General features: G+C 39.1%; 2 protein-coding genes across 3 annotated transcripts in view; one reads left to right on the top strand and one right to left on the bottom strand.

The window, feature by feature from the left end:
• LOC131885785 (methylglutaconyl-CoA hydratase, mitochondrial-like) overlaps positions 1–152 on the top strand; it is a 3,445-nt gene extending 3,293 nt beyond the window's left edge. For both annotated transcript variants that reach the window (XM_059233944.1, XM_059233943.1), the window contains one exon: positions 76–152. The gene's annotated coding sequence lies outside the window, so the exon portion shown is untranslated. The remainder of the gene's footprint in view (positions 1–75) is intronic.
• Positions 153–9,810: 9,658 nt separating this feature from the next.
• On the bottom strand, positions 9,811–16,115 carry LOC131885782 (uncharacterized). The gene is made up of 4 exons (XM_059233941.1): positions 15,393–16,115; positions 11,289–11,508; positions 10,138–10,457; positions 9,811–10,072 (listed from the first exon to the last, which is right to left on the bottom strand). The coding sequence occupies exons 1-4, from the start codon at positions 15,696–15,698 to the stop codon at positions 9,878–9,880; spliced, it is 1,041 nt and encodes a 346-aa protein (XP_059089924.1). The 5' UTR covers positions 15,699–16,115; the 3' UTR covers positions 9,811–9,877.
• Between the last annotated feature and the right edge of the window lie 588 nt (positions 16,116–16,703).

Here is a 16,703-nt window from a genome sequence, read left to right as displayed (position 1 = left end):
GCTAGTTGAGACGAAATTGGCCATCATTCCCGGTGCGGNAGAAAAGGAAGCCCTCTTTCTCCGGTGAATAACGACAACAACGCTCATTGTGTTCAGAAACCATTGTTCATTCTGCCTCAACATAACATAGTAATAAATGTATTTATACCATGCGCTTCTTCAACCCCAGTTTTTATCTCAATTGTGGGCGCACCAAGCTGTCGGTTTATTTCGGTTACCCTTCAACCAAGGACGGCTTGCCTCAACAAAGATCAGAGATAAGACTTGACTCGACCCTCTCCATAAAAATCCATAACACTGACTTAGTTACAAAGAAACGTAGTCCCGCTCAAAAATGGGAAGTTCTATCACTAGACAAAATCGAATCGAGGATCCTAACAATCCTGACAACATGGCCAAAACTGTGCTCAACCACTTCATAGAAGATAATATACGTGCCAATCCAGAGTGGTTTTCCAGAATCTTGACCTCTCACGCCAGTCATGAATTATACCAATGGATTTCTGAAACCATCCCCAAGCCTGACAAACATCTGTTAAGTTGGACCCGCCTATTGAAAAACGAAGTGGAAGAACACTTGTCCCCAAACATGACTCAAGCTCATAATATGATGGTCTTGCTCCAGGATCTGGAAAACTTTGGCCGGTGCTCTTGGTTTCAAGCCCTCGCAGGGTTGATCCATAACATTCGAGAGATCCTAATTGATTTTGGCATTGGCCTAGAGCTTGATCCCCCTGGTTTGAACGTCGTATCGTTTAGAAATTGGAGTACTTGGTCTCTATTGGATCTCATGGCTCATTACATCCTTTTGGAGAGTAATTTTATCTCAAAGCAGCTTTTCAACATCTTAACTCAGAGGTACCGTTCCAAGTTTATCCTATTGATCAGAGAGCTAACCGGGAACCTTAGTCATCAACTCAAGTTCGACATTCAAGCAAAATTGAACGTTTCAACATTGTCGATGATACAAAGTCATCCAATTTACTGGAAATCCCCAAAATATACTCTCAATCAAACCGGTTTCGCTTCAAAGGAACGGGACAAAATTGATTGTGGACACCAAGGCTACGGCCATTGTGCAGGATCGTTGCAGTGCGTGAAATGTGTTTTTATTCAAATGTTTTTGCAAAGACTATTTGGCAACACGGCCCGATTACTGGATAGACTTGTACAGCGTCAAGAAGATGTTAATTTTATAGCATGATATATGTTAACATATCCACCATCAACATCGTATAATGTGTTTCAATTTTAATGTCTTATGACCGTTCAAAGTTTACAGAATGCTAGTTTTATGAGAAAAATCCATATCCCAGATTTTTCTGCAAGTTTTCTTTTATGTTGCTATTTATTATCCAACTTCACCTATACCGTGATATCCAGATACATGAGCTTCCCAAAATAGGGTTTTTATATCCTGATTCAATATCTGCTTTTTTCTGGTGGATTATGATTAGATTCGGCTGAAACTTAAAGGATGTGGCTTTTGCAAAAGCCTTGCATATCTTGCTTATTTTGTTTACAAATTTCGCAATTTTGTCAGCAATTTTTTGCGCTATTCTTAAATCTTTCATGTAATTTAAGCTACGTAATGCGGGAAAATTATTTGTTTCGCATTTTTTTACTTCTCCGCTGCTACTGTGAATGGAATCCTCAGCAAAGGAAAATAAACAGGTCTGATCTCATTAAAGCTGAATTTTTTTAGTATCTGATTGACCAACAAATAAGAGTTTTTGAATCTGCCTAGCCCATGAGTGAAGGGTTGATCAGGAATTTTGGTCCAAGTTTGGCTAAGTACTACTAAATCCATGAGATATTATAAGAAATTAAAAAAATGAAAGTAAAATACCACATTTCATGCCAATCAAATACTGGATATTTCTTTATTATTAGTAGAATATAATATGTTTGAGAATCAACATTGGTATGGCACTCATTAGAGCCATCCATCATTGCCATTGTATCACAATGTACCAGAAAAGCAGACTAGTTGGCAAACAATTTGTATATAAGAAATAGCAAACCTCAGCTATATCAACTATCCATATATCAGAACTTGAAGGAATGGGGTAATTTTATTTGATACAAATGTTCTGTTTCTAAGTACAAACTGGCAATTAAAATTAAACTTCGCATTTTGTGCGCTAAGCAAAGTATAACTTAAGTATAACAAAGTACCTTTGTCAATGGAATCTTTTGATTATTAAGCCGAAATTTTTTACATCACCATGAGGCTGTGATTCCCTTTAAAACACTTTAAATTTCTTACAGCACTTTAGATTCTTCAAGTGGCTTCATCTAATTGTTTCTCAAATTTTTTAAACTGGCCTCATTTCTGATATCATATTTTAGCAACCCTGATTTAACTGCATGGTCTCTCACCATGACAGCTTTTTCTGCAGCAAACGTTGAGCGGATTTTCATACTTTTGGAACGTCTACGCGGGATGTCAAGTGAAGAATATTCAAAGTGGTCCGGCACCCTGATCGTGGGCATTTTAGGGATGGAGAACTACGACAAACGCCACAGTCAACTGGCACTATCCTCCCATTGAATTTGCAATAATCGGGGGTGTTTTTGAGAGAGTTGCGTTACAAAACTCGACTCGCAAGGAATTTTTACGAAAACCTATCAACCCACCGTATTTCCCCAAATAGTGGAGAGTGTCTTCGCCGATTCCATCTTCTCTTACTTTTGTGACCAAGTAGTGACCAAACTTCGCAATGAAATTATTGCTAAAATAGTAGTATTATGTTACAAATTTTTAACGTTCAATTATCTAGTCACCCATGAAGCAAAACTCTTAAATTCAACCCGACAAGAAGTATGCAAATAGGTTACTTAAGAGGCTTTAGTTTTCTTTTCCTGAAGAAGGCTCTAGCTTTACAAGGAATGAATGTGAGCGTTACAATAGAGAAAAGTAAAGCTTTAGGAGTTCATACTAGTGCGCCCTCTGGTTCTACCATGAAGAAAGTGTCATTTTTGTTATTGATGACAAAATGTTGGCACCAAATATTTTTTTCGTATTTTCTGTATATTTTTGTTCCTTGGCATGTATGTTATTTTCATCAAATGAATGTTGGACTTAAATGGGGTGTAAAATAATTGTTGAACGATTTCCTAAGATGGCGAACAATTTTGTCAAAGAAAATTTGGAAGCACTTGATGTGCTCAAACCATGGTTGTGGTTGGCGCGATTGTGGCGCAGCCTGACTAGCTCACACAACTGAAATCCGACGTCTATATTCATCTTTGGGTTTGGAATTCATGGTTCTTGAAAGCTTTCTTCTTTGATTTTACCCTCATTGGCACGTTGTCACCCTGGTTTGTCATTAGTGGAATATCATCAGATATATATGTAATAAATGTTGATCTTGGTAAAAAGTCAAAATTCATAAACTGGAACCTCAATTAGTTTTCAGAGCGAATGAATGTCAACTGATTGGCTGTTTGGGTATAGTTTGTGATTGTAAAGGCGCTGCTTTCCATCAGCTCGAGTTGCATTGTCCATTGGTTACCGATTCAGCTGCAGTAAAAAAACACAACAAACACAATTTTTACTCTTCTATGGTATCATAATTAATTTCAGAACTCTCGATTCAACAGTGTTGCCAGTGATTGGGCTTAGGCCGGGTCCAAGGCGCCCCAGGCCCTTGCAACAAAGCTGCCACAGGCTTACGCCAGGCCCTAGGCGCCCCCAGGCCCTTGCAACCGAATGTTAGGTCAGGTTAGATTAGGTTAAATCCATAAATGGCAACACTGACTGTCTTGACAGTTGAGAGTTCTGAAATTACCGTCCATAGAGCCAGGATCCCTGACTGAGTACTTCAAAAACAGGGGTCTTGAGCAACCCTTTACATTTATGCACTAACACAGTTGAGCCCCCATACTTCCTCTCACTTCATGATTTGGCACACCAACAAGCACACATCCAATGATTATGGCACAAATAATGAAAAAGAGCACATTCATTCTCTTCTTTCCAGCACTTTTCGGCCTCTTTTGTTGTCCTTGTTAGCCTTTGAAAAGTTCAGGATTGCTACTTTTTTGGGTTGGAAGAGAAGAAATGTGCAAAATGTCCAGTTATTCAAATAAACTTTGCCAACATCTAAACCTGATTTTTTTGTGTAAATTTAGTTCTCATCAGGGTTATCATGATCTATAAATGTGGATGTCAATGAGGAATAATTGTCAGGCATTGAATTTAGAATTTAAGACAGTTTTCCTTTGTGATGATAACCCTTAGGTTTACTTCTCTCAGAATCTTCCAAAGCCATTGCCAGTACTGATGGCAAAAGGGCAAGTAGCAAGTCATCACAGACACCAAAGTTCTACTTGTTTAAAAGCAAAGCTTGGCCAAGAACCAAGGCTGATTCTATCAAAATATCATTTATAATTAGCACCTCGGGTTAAATAATGTCAGAAAAACAAATTGCATTCAAGGCAAGGCAAGAGCAATTTTTGTAGTAATCTACGGTACCTCTTTCCGTTTTCTTTGGGCCGTGTGACGCTGCAAATAAGGGCCCTCATGACATGAAACATCATTGTTTCATAGGCACATTTTCCCACCCCAGCACGATTTTTGTTGGAAAAAATGTCACATAAACTGTAATTTTGTTGAAATTTGTGGAGTTTTGTTCCAGATTGGCGGGAAATCAAAAAATGCTCAGATTTTGGCCGAAAATTAAGGCGGTTTCAACTTATTTTAGACAGCTTCAGTATCAAAATCTGGCACCCCTGGCCAATGCCCATATAAGATGAGTTTTAGGAGCCCTACTACCGGAGCCGGGAATTCAAGTATTTTTGAAGCACTTATTACAGGTTATTTAGCTGTACCTAAGTCTAATTTTTTTTCCTGGAATGCAAACCGAAAAAAACGAAACAAAAAAGGGCCCTCTTTCGTTTTTTCTAAAATTTACCGAAAAATTCATCAAAGTAGAAGGAAGTGTCATTCATATACTATTGCTTGCTTTCAAATGTTAAGCTAAGATTGCTGACCCCAATTATTTGAGTCACGTTGGTTTCAGATCGTTACCCCTCTAGTTCTACCTAATGAGTGGGGCCCAGAGACAGGAAAAACCATAGAAAACCAAATAACTAGAATGCTCAAGCTCCACAGGAGTTGCACTGGATGAGCATGATTTCAGGTCAGCTGACGCTGGGTGGCAAGTGACAATCACACTTCGTGAAATCTCCCTTTAGGCAAGTTTAATCATTCCCATGAATCGTTCATTAGTCTTGTTTTCTTTTAATTTCTTGTGATTCTTACAAATATACATGTAGAAAGAGCGGTAGGATAATAAAAACATGCTTTTTGTGCATAACACATGTAACATGTTCAAAAGATTGGGACATTAGCAGAGCAAATCACATATTCTATTAATTGCCCTTGTTTAGCAACGCATCTCAAAAGTGTAGCAAAATGTATCCGAAGTTGCAACGCAATGATGAGGCATTTGGAATTTCGTTTCAATCTCCCAACAATTTGCTTCAATGTGGGCAAAGTGATTACACCTTTACGTAATTGAGATAATTCCAACACCTCTCGAGGTCAGCCTGAACCCAGGCTTGTTCCTTGGGTTTCAGTTAAGTGTTTCCACCACATGGATGAAAATTGCAATTGGAGCCCCATTATAGCCCCTCCAATGTTTCAGTGTTATTATTGTGGTCGGACAGCTTTCTCTAACCCGTTTTTTGAAGGGTGCTAGAGGAGAGCAATTGCTCGGCAAGGGGTCTTATTAGGAGTTTCAGCTCAGAATTTGAACACACCGTCAACAATTCAGATTTGTACCATAGTTGCCCTAGGAATGCCCTAAAAACGCCCAACGAAAACATGTGATCGCAGCGCCCTTGATCGGTCTATTTATGGAGTTATCTATGGGAAAAACATTTTGTTTTGGCGTTGAGTGTAAATTCTAGACGCTTGTTAAAACTAGAGACCCTAGTCAGAGACGCGCGAGGTTTGACAAGTGGCTCCGTTTTGAAAAAGTAAGCAATCAGATGAACTAAAAATTTCCAAACATATTTCGAATTGATGCGCTAGATAAGAAAGAGTACTGTCATGACAAGCACCATTGATTATTTTTTTCAAAGACACTGAAATTTTACTCAAAGACAAGTTGATTCATGGATATGGTATTTTAGATTGTTAAAAATAGTTTTGTTACTTTTGAAATACTTTCTGAACCCATTATTTTGTAAGATTAGATTGCAGACATATTTCATTCCATTATTCAAATCAACATTATGACATGCAAACTCTATTCAAGTCTCTCAAGAAACAAGTCCTTTATACTTTACAATCTAATTTGTTGAATATGGTTGTACTTTCTATTTTCAAGTGCTTTAGTCCAAATTGATCCTGTCAGCATGCAAGAAATCAGCGTGACAACTATATTTTATTGAGAAATACCGTACTGATTCAATTCTAATGGCAAAAGACACTTTAATACTGTAAAATATGTTGGTTGAACCCAAGGTGAATCAAATTTGTCATAAATCATTCAAAGCTTTGCCTTCTTATGCAATACAAACATGTTAGGTCTTTTTGGAAATGACTGACTCCCTGTTGGGAAGGTTTCCAAACAAAGCCCATGTTCGTTGACATTTGGCAGCCAATCAGATAGCTCGAATTTGATGACGTATACTCAACCTCGCGGGTCTCTGCATCCAGGGTCCCTAGTTAAAACTAGTTTTGTTCAGAACAGATGTTCTTCTTGTTAGGTGAACTTGTGCTCAGTGAACTATTCGCATTCAAAACTTTACAACATTGAGCAGCAAAGCTTTGAGACTTAAGATAAAAAGTCACTATTGGAAGACAAACTAGTCTTGACAAACGTCTGGAATCTACCCTCAACGCCAAAACAAAATGTTTTTCCTGTCTCTACACGGTAATGACACTCATGTAAAAGACGCGTCATCTCCTTTTGTTGGTTCTCGCTGATTGGTCGAGCGTCGTCACGTGACAACTGTTGATCATGGATGATGAAAAAGCCTCAAAACAAAAGCGTTGTTGTAGTCTGAACGCAGGCAATCATTTCGTTGATTCCCTAGATGATTTTGTGAGTGAATATGCTTTTCATCTCTTAGTGTACTTCAAGTCACGAATTGGAATCCATACAATAGGAAGAAAACCCATCTCATTATTTCTGCTTGATGAAGACTAAACATAGTCACTTCGTTTATTGTATTGCTTATTGATACTGCCACTGGAAAACACTTATTTTGCCAATGTTTGTCAGCTTATTTTGAGCTCAAATTTCTTGGTGTTAAATGATCATGATGCAGTTATGAAGGGACGCTATCTGATTGATCTCGCTCACTCTCTGGTGTTTTCTACTACTTCCACTACTCCACCCATCGCTGGTATTTGTAGAACTAAAACAGAAGAAGATCAATTTGCTCACATTATTGATGGGTTCCCAACTTAACTGTTTCGCATTGTCGCGAGCTTTCAGTGACATCATATAGGGTGCATGGCTAACGTACACCTCCAGACCTTCAATTTTTGACTAAGTACGCCAAGTATCTCTAGAAAAAGATTGCAGCTACCAAAATCAAGTTTGAAAAGTGGGAAAATTAGGCATTATTTGTGTCTCCAAGTCTCCCTGGGCATAGCTTGTTCATGTCTTTACAAAAGCAAGTGATCTTGATGACCATGCCGCAATTTCCAGCCACTCAAACTGGCAACCAATGATGCCCAGTAAGTAATAATCCCAATTGGGGATTATATTATCAATCCTTTGGGGAAGGGCGTATTTCCAAAATTGATTTGGGAAGAGGCTATCATCAAAGTCCAATGGCCGAGGAGGACATGCCAATGATCATGGTAATCACATCATTTGGCCGTTATAACTTTTTGCGAATGCCTACTAACTTTCCAACACGCAATGGACGGCGTACTTCAGAGATTGCTTTTCTTATTTTTGTACCTAGACGTTACCCTCAGGTAGCCAGCCAGCTATTCAGACCCCTAACATCTATAACTTCTCAGACAAGTTTTTCAAGCTCTCCAAGATGCTGGGGTGGTCTTTCAGTCAACAAAATGCTTATTGGACGTGTTAGAGTTGATTGTTCTCGGGCATAACGTCTCGGCTCGACAACTGTTAGCCACTGAGGAGAGTCAGTGGGTGCAGTGAGGGATTGTTCATATGATTTCAATTGCTTGAAATAGCTTTTGACCACCATTCAATTTGTTGAAACACAGGTACAATTGATATTTGAATTTAATGGAGACATATTTCGGCATTTTGAACGTAGGGTTTGTCTGAATTGGTAGAAAACATATTGATAACTTGGTTAGTTCGAAGGAGAAACATCCCTTCTTGAGGTTTTTTCGGTTTCATCGTTTCACCATCGCATTGCCTTTATTGTTAGCATCGAGATGACGCATCTTTCCTTTCAGAATCTTTAGTTCTACCCATTTCTAGTTGACTTAGATATGAAGGACCATTTCATCTTTGCCGAAAATTATCTTATTTGCAATTGCTGTACATGCAACCACCAAAAGCACCCTGCAATAGACATAGGGCATTTTTCAACAGTATTTAGAAAAAAGACTGATCAAGCACTCCCTGAACCTTAATACCAAATATTAAGGTTCAGATGAGATGAGATTCTCTTAATATTTGAGGAAATAAAAGCCAGTGCAATCGACCAGGGCCTCTCTTTCAATCACCGAAATCAAATCATAAAGAAATCAAGATTTTTGGCAAGCACCTCAACTTACAATTGTCAAAGGCTTCGATTATTCTCTTAATTTTAGCTCAATTATGTAACAATCAAACCAGCGACCTCTCACATGAAAGAAAACTTCTCTAATCAGTGCACCACATTCTCCCCTTTATAAGGATGCCTTCCAAAGGCGATATTCGAACTAACATCCTCTGGGGAACTGTGCCGCATTGGATACATCAGACCACTCACCTATTATATATCATCAAATCGAAAACATATATATTCGGAGTTCTTTCCGAGCATACTAAGCTTTGGGCATTGAAATATCCTTCCAGAAATCATAGATTATATTTTGCTTGTAATTGGCTTTTCTTGGATAGCAAAACCGTAAATACATTAACGATTATATTTTTGTCTTTCTTCGTGTTAATCCTTTTCCTAATGTTTAGTCCCAACCTTTAGTGGAACATTTATTCATTATGGACTTTGAGGAGTGCTTAAGCCCGTTGAATAGGTGGGAAATAGATCGATCAATTTTTCAGTTTTTCGGTAGGGGCAGATTTTCGAAAAACCGAAAAGGAGTGTTTTTTTTCGAAAAAAAGAAGTCTAGTTGTACTTGACTCAATAGAGTAGGTCTTAGGTCATTCCATCCGTTGGCATTTTAATTTTCAGTGTTAGCGAACGGCTGGCTCAAAAGTTACACCCTGTCGCAGCTCAGTTTATAGCTCTGGACAAAATGTAGGAACTGGTCCTCTTGTATTAATCAATTCCAGAAGAGAGCTAAATCCAGGTTAAATCCGTCATTATGTGGTCTTTTACGAGCTTTCCTTTCAGTTCAAATTATTTAATCGAGATTAGAAATACGTCATATAATTACCAGGGGCTCATCTCATTGAAGAAGAACGCTGTCCTGACACAATTTCGAACTTACTCACTGTCTCTTGTTTGGCTAACACTGCCGCAGTATTTATCGCTGCTAATGTTCTAATGTTGCTAGATGACATTCAATGCTACACAAAAAAATATATTTCCAGAAAATTTGGCTTCTTTTCATAATTTCTCAATGTCCGCCGTTTCGGGGATATTTTTGGGCGGTCCAAATGGTGTTCAGCATCAAGAAAATGTTATAAAATGTTCATTTTCACGATATATGTTTATTTCTACACTATCGACAGGGCACATACTTATTCAGTGGAATGTCTTACAATCTCAGATGAATTTGTCTTTTCACTTTATCCACCAGGTTGGACACTGTTTCGTAACCAACTGGTTTGTTTCCTTTTTCAATCTCTCCCGCCAAAATAGCCACGGGAACCAACAAAAACCAGGACTGATGCAACAAAAATGTCACCCATTTGAAGTTGCAGAATGTTGCATTCTCGTAAATGGACGGGTCCTGAAATGAGCATGGTTTTATTTTTTTTAGAACTTTCACAATCCTAATGGATATTAGCAACCTACCCCGAGAATTTGCGATGACGTTTCCCTGACCAAAACCAAAGAGTAGGGTAGATTCATAATGAAGTAACTCCAAGTGATGGTCAAGATAGTAAAGACGATGGGTTTGGCTTTGCCTGCGTCCATGGAACGATACGTACTGGTGACCTTGAACAATGGGTAAGCCAAGAGAAGGGCGGGAATCAGGTAGGGTGTCAAGGGCCGGATGATCAGCTCCATGGAGTAGATCTGCAAATTGCTCAAGTCCATGGTGGGCGTCCACACACAGTGCTTGAAAGTAGGACTGACATCCACATACATGGCAGGGACCATCCCGAAAAGGCCTGAAAGAGCACATGGTCTATCAAGGGTAAGTTGGACATGGATATGGTTCTCCGAAGGCGGGATTCGAACCCACGCCCTCTGGGAACCATGTCGTGCCTCTATTATCCTAAAATCATTGGTATCTGTATTTTTGTCACCTATCCGTTGAATTATAGATCAACTCTACACATACAGTTTTTGTTTGAATTGCAATTCCTTGTCATTTTTAAAGCGCTCGTACTGTGTTCCTTAAATTTCGAAATGGATCAGCTCATTTCTTTCCATTGCGTGCACCGAGATTTTACGTAGAGCACATAACTTTTCACTTTTATTCACCCGTAAGATGAAATCATCTGAAAGTTGAAACGAGTATTCTCGTTCCGCAAGAACAGATTTGATTGATCATGACAAAAAAATGCCATTCTCATCCGTAGGCTGCCAATCTATTGTATGAGTGGTTTCAAAGTCTAGGGCTCTTTTTCATAGACTGATTTTGCGAGCAAATTATTGATGGAAGATCTACTCTCATTACAGTACACCATTTCCCTGTGGAATTCCCTATAATTGCTACTAAGGAATCCGTAAATGTGGCTCAAAATTGCCAAACAAAACCCTTTGGTTTAATGCAAGCAGTCAAAAAAAATTGTATGCATTCTTGTGACAAGCACTTCCATTCAAATCGCTGAACCGTTACCAGAACGCCTAGAACCATGGATTCAAAGCGATATCTCGTTCGACCATACCATTAATTTCAATGAATTTCGATGAAACGGCAAAACCTTCTTAATCGACGAACTTGGACAGCTGTTTCATTCAGATTCCGTTATATTTTTCCCCGACTTCCACCTCACCTTCAATCAACGCCATGAGGATAATGAGCCACGGGTAGTTTCTGCGCATTTTCCCGTCCAAGTTCTCAGGGTCAAAGTTCTTGTAGAGGACCAAATAGGCGTAGAGGAAGAATGACACGACCAGAAAAGTGATGACGTTTCGCATACCGTAATCGGTGAAAAACTGCAATTTGCAGCCGGTTTGAGTGAAGGAATACACATCATGACCAGAGTGCAAGACCTGGAGAAGAAGAAGAAAAATAGAATACATTCACATACGTACATACATACATAAAGATAGGCTCAATGGGGAGGGACGTGGTTGGAGGCAATTCATTTCGATTTATCGTCGACCTTGAACTCATTCACTGGATCGACGAGAGGGAATCCTTTCAATGAAATAATACGCTCTATTGAAAGGAGACAAAAAGTGACGGAAGTCATCTGGAGAGTAAGCCAAGCAAATCCTAGTTGGTGCCATTTTTGCGGCGAGTGGCCGATCGAATTGAGCCACCAATGCGAATTTACTACACCTTCAAAGTGTGAGAATGTTCGGCTTTATATCGGGTTAACCTTCAAGAGCAAATCAAATGCACAGGATTTAAAACAGGATGTACTTACAAAACAAGCTTGTTTTCACACTTCGAGGAGTATCGATTGGAAAGAAAATAAATCAAGACAAGTGAACATTTAATGAATTATGAAGAAGCTGACGTTTCCAATGCCAAGTTATTATTAGCGACCACCTTGGCAACGAACCTTTTGAACGAGATTTAGTTATCGATCATAATTAAGTAAGAATAATTGTTACATTTCAAGTGCACATGGCATTATTTTCGTACAAAGCAAACACTCACAATTCCAACACGGCCACCATTGGCCCTTAAAGGACTTTTAAGGTAAGGGCTTAAAGTTCATTATGAGAGCTCCTTCAAGTTCTCAAGAATTCCGAATAGTGTAAACAATGAATTCGGTAGGAATACGTGGGAATTGATTTGCTAGTGGCTCCTAAATCAGACTTGGGCAAGTTATGCAACAACTTACTATAGAGATACTACATTTAGCTAAGGGCCATTTTGTTCGTGGATCAGATAACGATTCTATATTTGTTACTTCATAGGGGATTACATTCTAAGTTCGGCCAAAAATATATGGTATTCGAACGTTTCAAAATTGGTACTTTTATCACTCGAGTTTGCAGATTGTTTTTGCAAATTGGGACGCTCAAATTCAAATGTACGACTACTGCCAGTAACACAATTCAGGTATTTTACTTTTCATAGACCTGATTACCCATTACCAATCGTTTGATTATTAAAAACCGTTTGTTAGACATGCCAATTCAGGTTGTGCTTGGGGTAGAAAAAAAAATGACCAATTACGTTTTGTTGAAGATGGGTATAGAGCAAAAACCGGTTAGGACATTCCTTTTCTTTAAACAACTTTTCCATCAATATTACATCTTGAACCTGGCATCAATCAGCGGCGGATGTCGAAGTTCATTGATATTATCGGATTAGAATGATCAGCCTTCCTTTCTGCAAGTTCGTCATTTCGTTTGCCATGCATTTCCCGACTTGTCTTCGAATCTCTCGGCTCACGTCTCTCTCTCGAAGGAAGAGAGTGTCGGAACCATGGTGAAGGTTCTCTCACGTTGCAAATCCCGGGGTCTCATTAGAGATTGCCCAATTTTGTGATCAAATCAACCATCTTCATTCTCCATTCTTCACGCATGCTCATTAACCTCATCAAAGCAAGGTGAAGAAACGAAGATGGGGGATAACTCTAGTTCTTTTGTGGAGAGAACAATGTGACGATTACAGGTCGGGATAGAGCAAGCAAAGCATAAGGACTTTTTTTACAAGGCCATGAGAGCCAAACACAAGCCATTATATGTAAAAATCTTTCTACTCTTGGTTATAAATTTAGTCAATCTTGGTTGAATAATTCAACAATGGGAAGTATTTGAACACTTCCTGTTAACAAAAAAATATTTTGATAATAAATCAAGGACACAGTTAACTACCAATGCACACCTGGAAGGAGTTCCAAGATAACTCGGCTCAAAGGAAAAGTCTAGACAGGAAAACTCAAAACGTCGGACAATTCGTCGCCTTAGAAAACTTAAGTTTGAAGGCAACAGGAGAAAAGGAATACCTGTGGCAACAAAATATAATTCATGAATCGCAAAGAGTCATTCATTGATAGGGGTAGCAATAAGCAAATGTTTTTTTTTAAATGCATTCAAAGGATTCACTGGATTTTTAGGCCAGCCATTCAAGGCCCAAACGACAGGGTCATGACGTATTGATGAATGAACATTCAACAAGAAATAAAATATTGCTGTCTTGGGGAGACTTAACACTTTGGACCATAGTTTTCAATCACATTCATCAATTCTAAATTTTAAGTCTGTAAGCAAACAAAGCTTGTTCAAAAACAATGCATGTGTTCTCGATTGTGAGAAATTGGAATTGGAAAAGAGAATACATTCCTGTCTCATGTCAAAATGTTTTTGCTTCAATAGGTTTGTCCCTAGTACCAAGCTCAATGGTGAAATCATCAAAGAAGCGTATCTATACTTAAAACATCTAGAAAATAGGCACATCATAAAAGTCAGCATTTCTAGATGTTTCATGTTTCGAGTTCTGATGGGGCGAGATTTCTCGTGTCAATATTTCCGATACATCAAATTCTCAGTTGTGTCGAGCTTTTCAACGACAGTACACTTTTAGAATTAGAGACGAGTTATAATTGTTTCACCAACAAGAATAATAAATCAACATTCACAATAAACTTCGACTTCTTCTGAAACACATTGACATGTGTATTGACATGGAAAATGTAACAACTTAATATATTATCTAATGCAACTGAAACTTTTCCTTTTCTTGGCTTCGTTCCTGGTGAGTTCATGCCTAACCGCTACATGTTTTAACTTCGAAGTTTAAATCTTTTGTTCAGGATGGGTCAAGATGACTAAGGGTAGCACGCCGACGATTAGACCCATTGACTGGAGTCCCCACTCAAATGAAAATACAGATTGTTGTAGGACATGGAACACGTTCATTTTGAATATTCAAATGAGCCCAAAATTTCATGGATGACAGATGCATGTATTTTAATACGCGACTCTTGTTCACGACATTTGTGCAAAATATTAAAAGTTAATATCAAAGTTATTGTTTGCACAAGCATAAACAAACATAAAAAATTGGAAACATGACATTCCAGAGGCTTTACCAGATCTCCGAAGGAGCTATCAAGGGCCATATTGAAAACCATGTCGTCTCCAAGGTTGATTAATTTCAGAGCCAATGGGCACCTCCATCTTCTGATAGTACATAGTTGTTGAGATCCCACACACTAATGATTTAAAAAAGAAAATTGGACTGAGAGCCCCAAGTGATCACAATCGATCCCGGGTCAAAACTGGTTTTCTTAACGCCAATTGGGGCCATTTGATTTAACTCTGTCAGCTTGTCGTTCAATTCAGTTTTTAGTCTGCCTGACAATTTTTTGAGTGCATAAATTGCTTACAGCTTTAAAAAGTCCAAAGAAAGTCCTAATTGTTTGAAAGAACTCGACCATGTCAATGATCTTGCCCCAGAACGAAATTACTTATTCAAGCTATATTACGTCATTATTTTAAGACAGAAAAATGGCCTTTTAAAAACCTAGGCCATATATAAAGAAGAAAGGCGTTCAGTTCAACAAGGAAAAATTCATGCCAGTCTTTTGTCCAAAATTATAATTTGGAATTTACCATTTCCATCGTCATCCAACCACAACCACAAACTCAATGGCCTTGTATTTTTCACCATAATTGACCATCTCGTTTCACGAAAAACTGTTGTCAGCCCGACCAACATTTTTTGTTGGTTTAAGAGAACTCGACCATTTTTAATGATATTGCACACAAAAAATGCCACTCCACAATATTATGTACATATCCGGTAGTATGAAGTATCCCAACTACTAAGCACTATAAGAAGGAAACCTTTTTCTAAAACAAGAAATTCGTAGACGTGACCAGCTGCTAATTGTTACGTTTAGCTTGGCACGCCATGTCTTCAATTTGCAGTAGCCAAACCGAAAAAAATACATCTGTGAACCATCTCTTACCTGTGAAAACATGGGCCCAAATTGAATTAGCGTTGAAATGAAGTAGGCAAAGGTGAGGATATCGAACGCCGACAAGCTTGACCTTCGTTTGAATAACGTGACAAAATGCAGCCCCATGACCATTTGAGAGAGGATCAAGATCACGAAGAAGATGATGGACCATTCATAACTATTGCACGGATCCCCATCCGAGTTCAGGAGCTCTCCATTGCCTTGTTCCAAGTTCGTGGACTCGATGGCAAGATCTTCAGCGGTTTGAGCCACCAGCTCTTTCACACCAACATCAAGAGCATCCGCGGCACTCATCTTGACCGTGGATCCAAAGGCAACCTATCACGAACACAACTCGATTGTCTTGACAGTGGTCGCCTAGAGTTTTAAATATACATAATGATCCACGACCAGTCTCGAACTTCCCGACACTATTCAGTAGATAAGTCCATTCGAATGCAATGTTTCGTGGATGAATGGAACTTGGAAGTTGTGTTCGGTTTGATTCGCTTTGACGCAATGAGAAACTCGCGCTCCTTTGTTTGATGACCTCTGACTGACTGAGGTGAGATAGATCATCGCCAAGTTCTTCATCATGGATGGAATTGGAAGCAGGTCCCGAAACCTGTCCAATGTCATGTGTACGTAGAACCACTACACACGTTCACACACGCCCATTCCCTTGAATATCGAGCACCAAAGCCAGCCTCATTCAATACAGAGAACGACCACGAGGACACGATCCTGGATTTCTCTCGGTAGCCAGGACGAGGAACGCCCGCCCATATAGTCATAGGTGGTTTGGAAGCTGGGAGAGGGTTTTCCCAGGTACTTAGGTGCCTTTGGCACGCTCGTGATCGTACCAATTGGTGTGGGGTGGCACTCAAGGACTCTTAAAAATAGTTTGTGGGGAGATTTCTTATCGAGATTATAATTTCATGCCTTAATAGTGATTATGCGATGAAGAGTGCTTTCAGATCAAAAAGCCAGCACTACCTTCCGAGATTGGTTTATTAGCAGATATCTGGACAATGCCTTTAGCTGGATGCGTAATACAACTTGTTTCCTTTGGACCTGAGTTATACCTGCTGCATGTGCAAGTTGCTATGCTGCGAGTTGGTTATAAAACGACGGTACCAGGCGGTGATGGGGCCGGAAAACAACACACGCTCTAGCTAACTAACTAAATATGTATGTACACCTGTAAATTTGACCATCACACGCTACGCCCTGAGAATCCTATCGGACGACAAGATCGATTCCGTTCGATCTATGTTTGCCCTTATCCTCCTGCTCCCTCTCCAAAGTGATCTTAGGTTG

This window comes from Tigriopus californicus, chromosome 8 (genome assembly GCF_007210705.1).
Source record: "Tigriopus californicus strain San Diego chromosome 8, Tcal_SD_v2.1, whole genome shotgun sequence".
NCBI classification, from domain to species: Eukaryota; Metazoa; Arthropoda; class Copepoda; order Harpacticoida; family Harpacticidae; genus Tigriopus; species Tigriopus californicus.
The sequence above is the reverse complement of the archived record's forward strand: the minus strand, read 5'-3'. Positions and strand labels throughout refer to the sequence as shown.

What these genes read in the sequence shown, in the direction of transcription:
- LOC131885782 (XM_059233941.1), bottom strand. Translation starts at nt 15,698, where the DNA reads ATGAGTGCCGCGGATGCTCTTGATGTTGGTGTGAAAGAGCTGGTGGCT. An exon ending in TTGGGCCCATGTTTTCACAG is followed by an intron (nt 11,509 to 15,392) that starts GTAAGAGATGGT and finishes CTTCTTCTCCAG; the next exon opens with GTCTTGCACTCTGGTCATGA. An exon ending in CCTCATGGCGTTGATTGAAG is followed by an intron (nt 10,458 to 11,288) that starts GTGAGGTGGAAG and finishes GTGCTCTTTCAG; the next exon opens with GCCTTTTCGGGATGGTCCCT.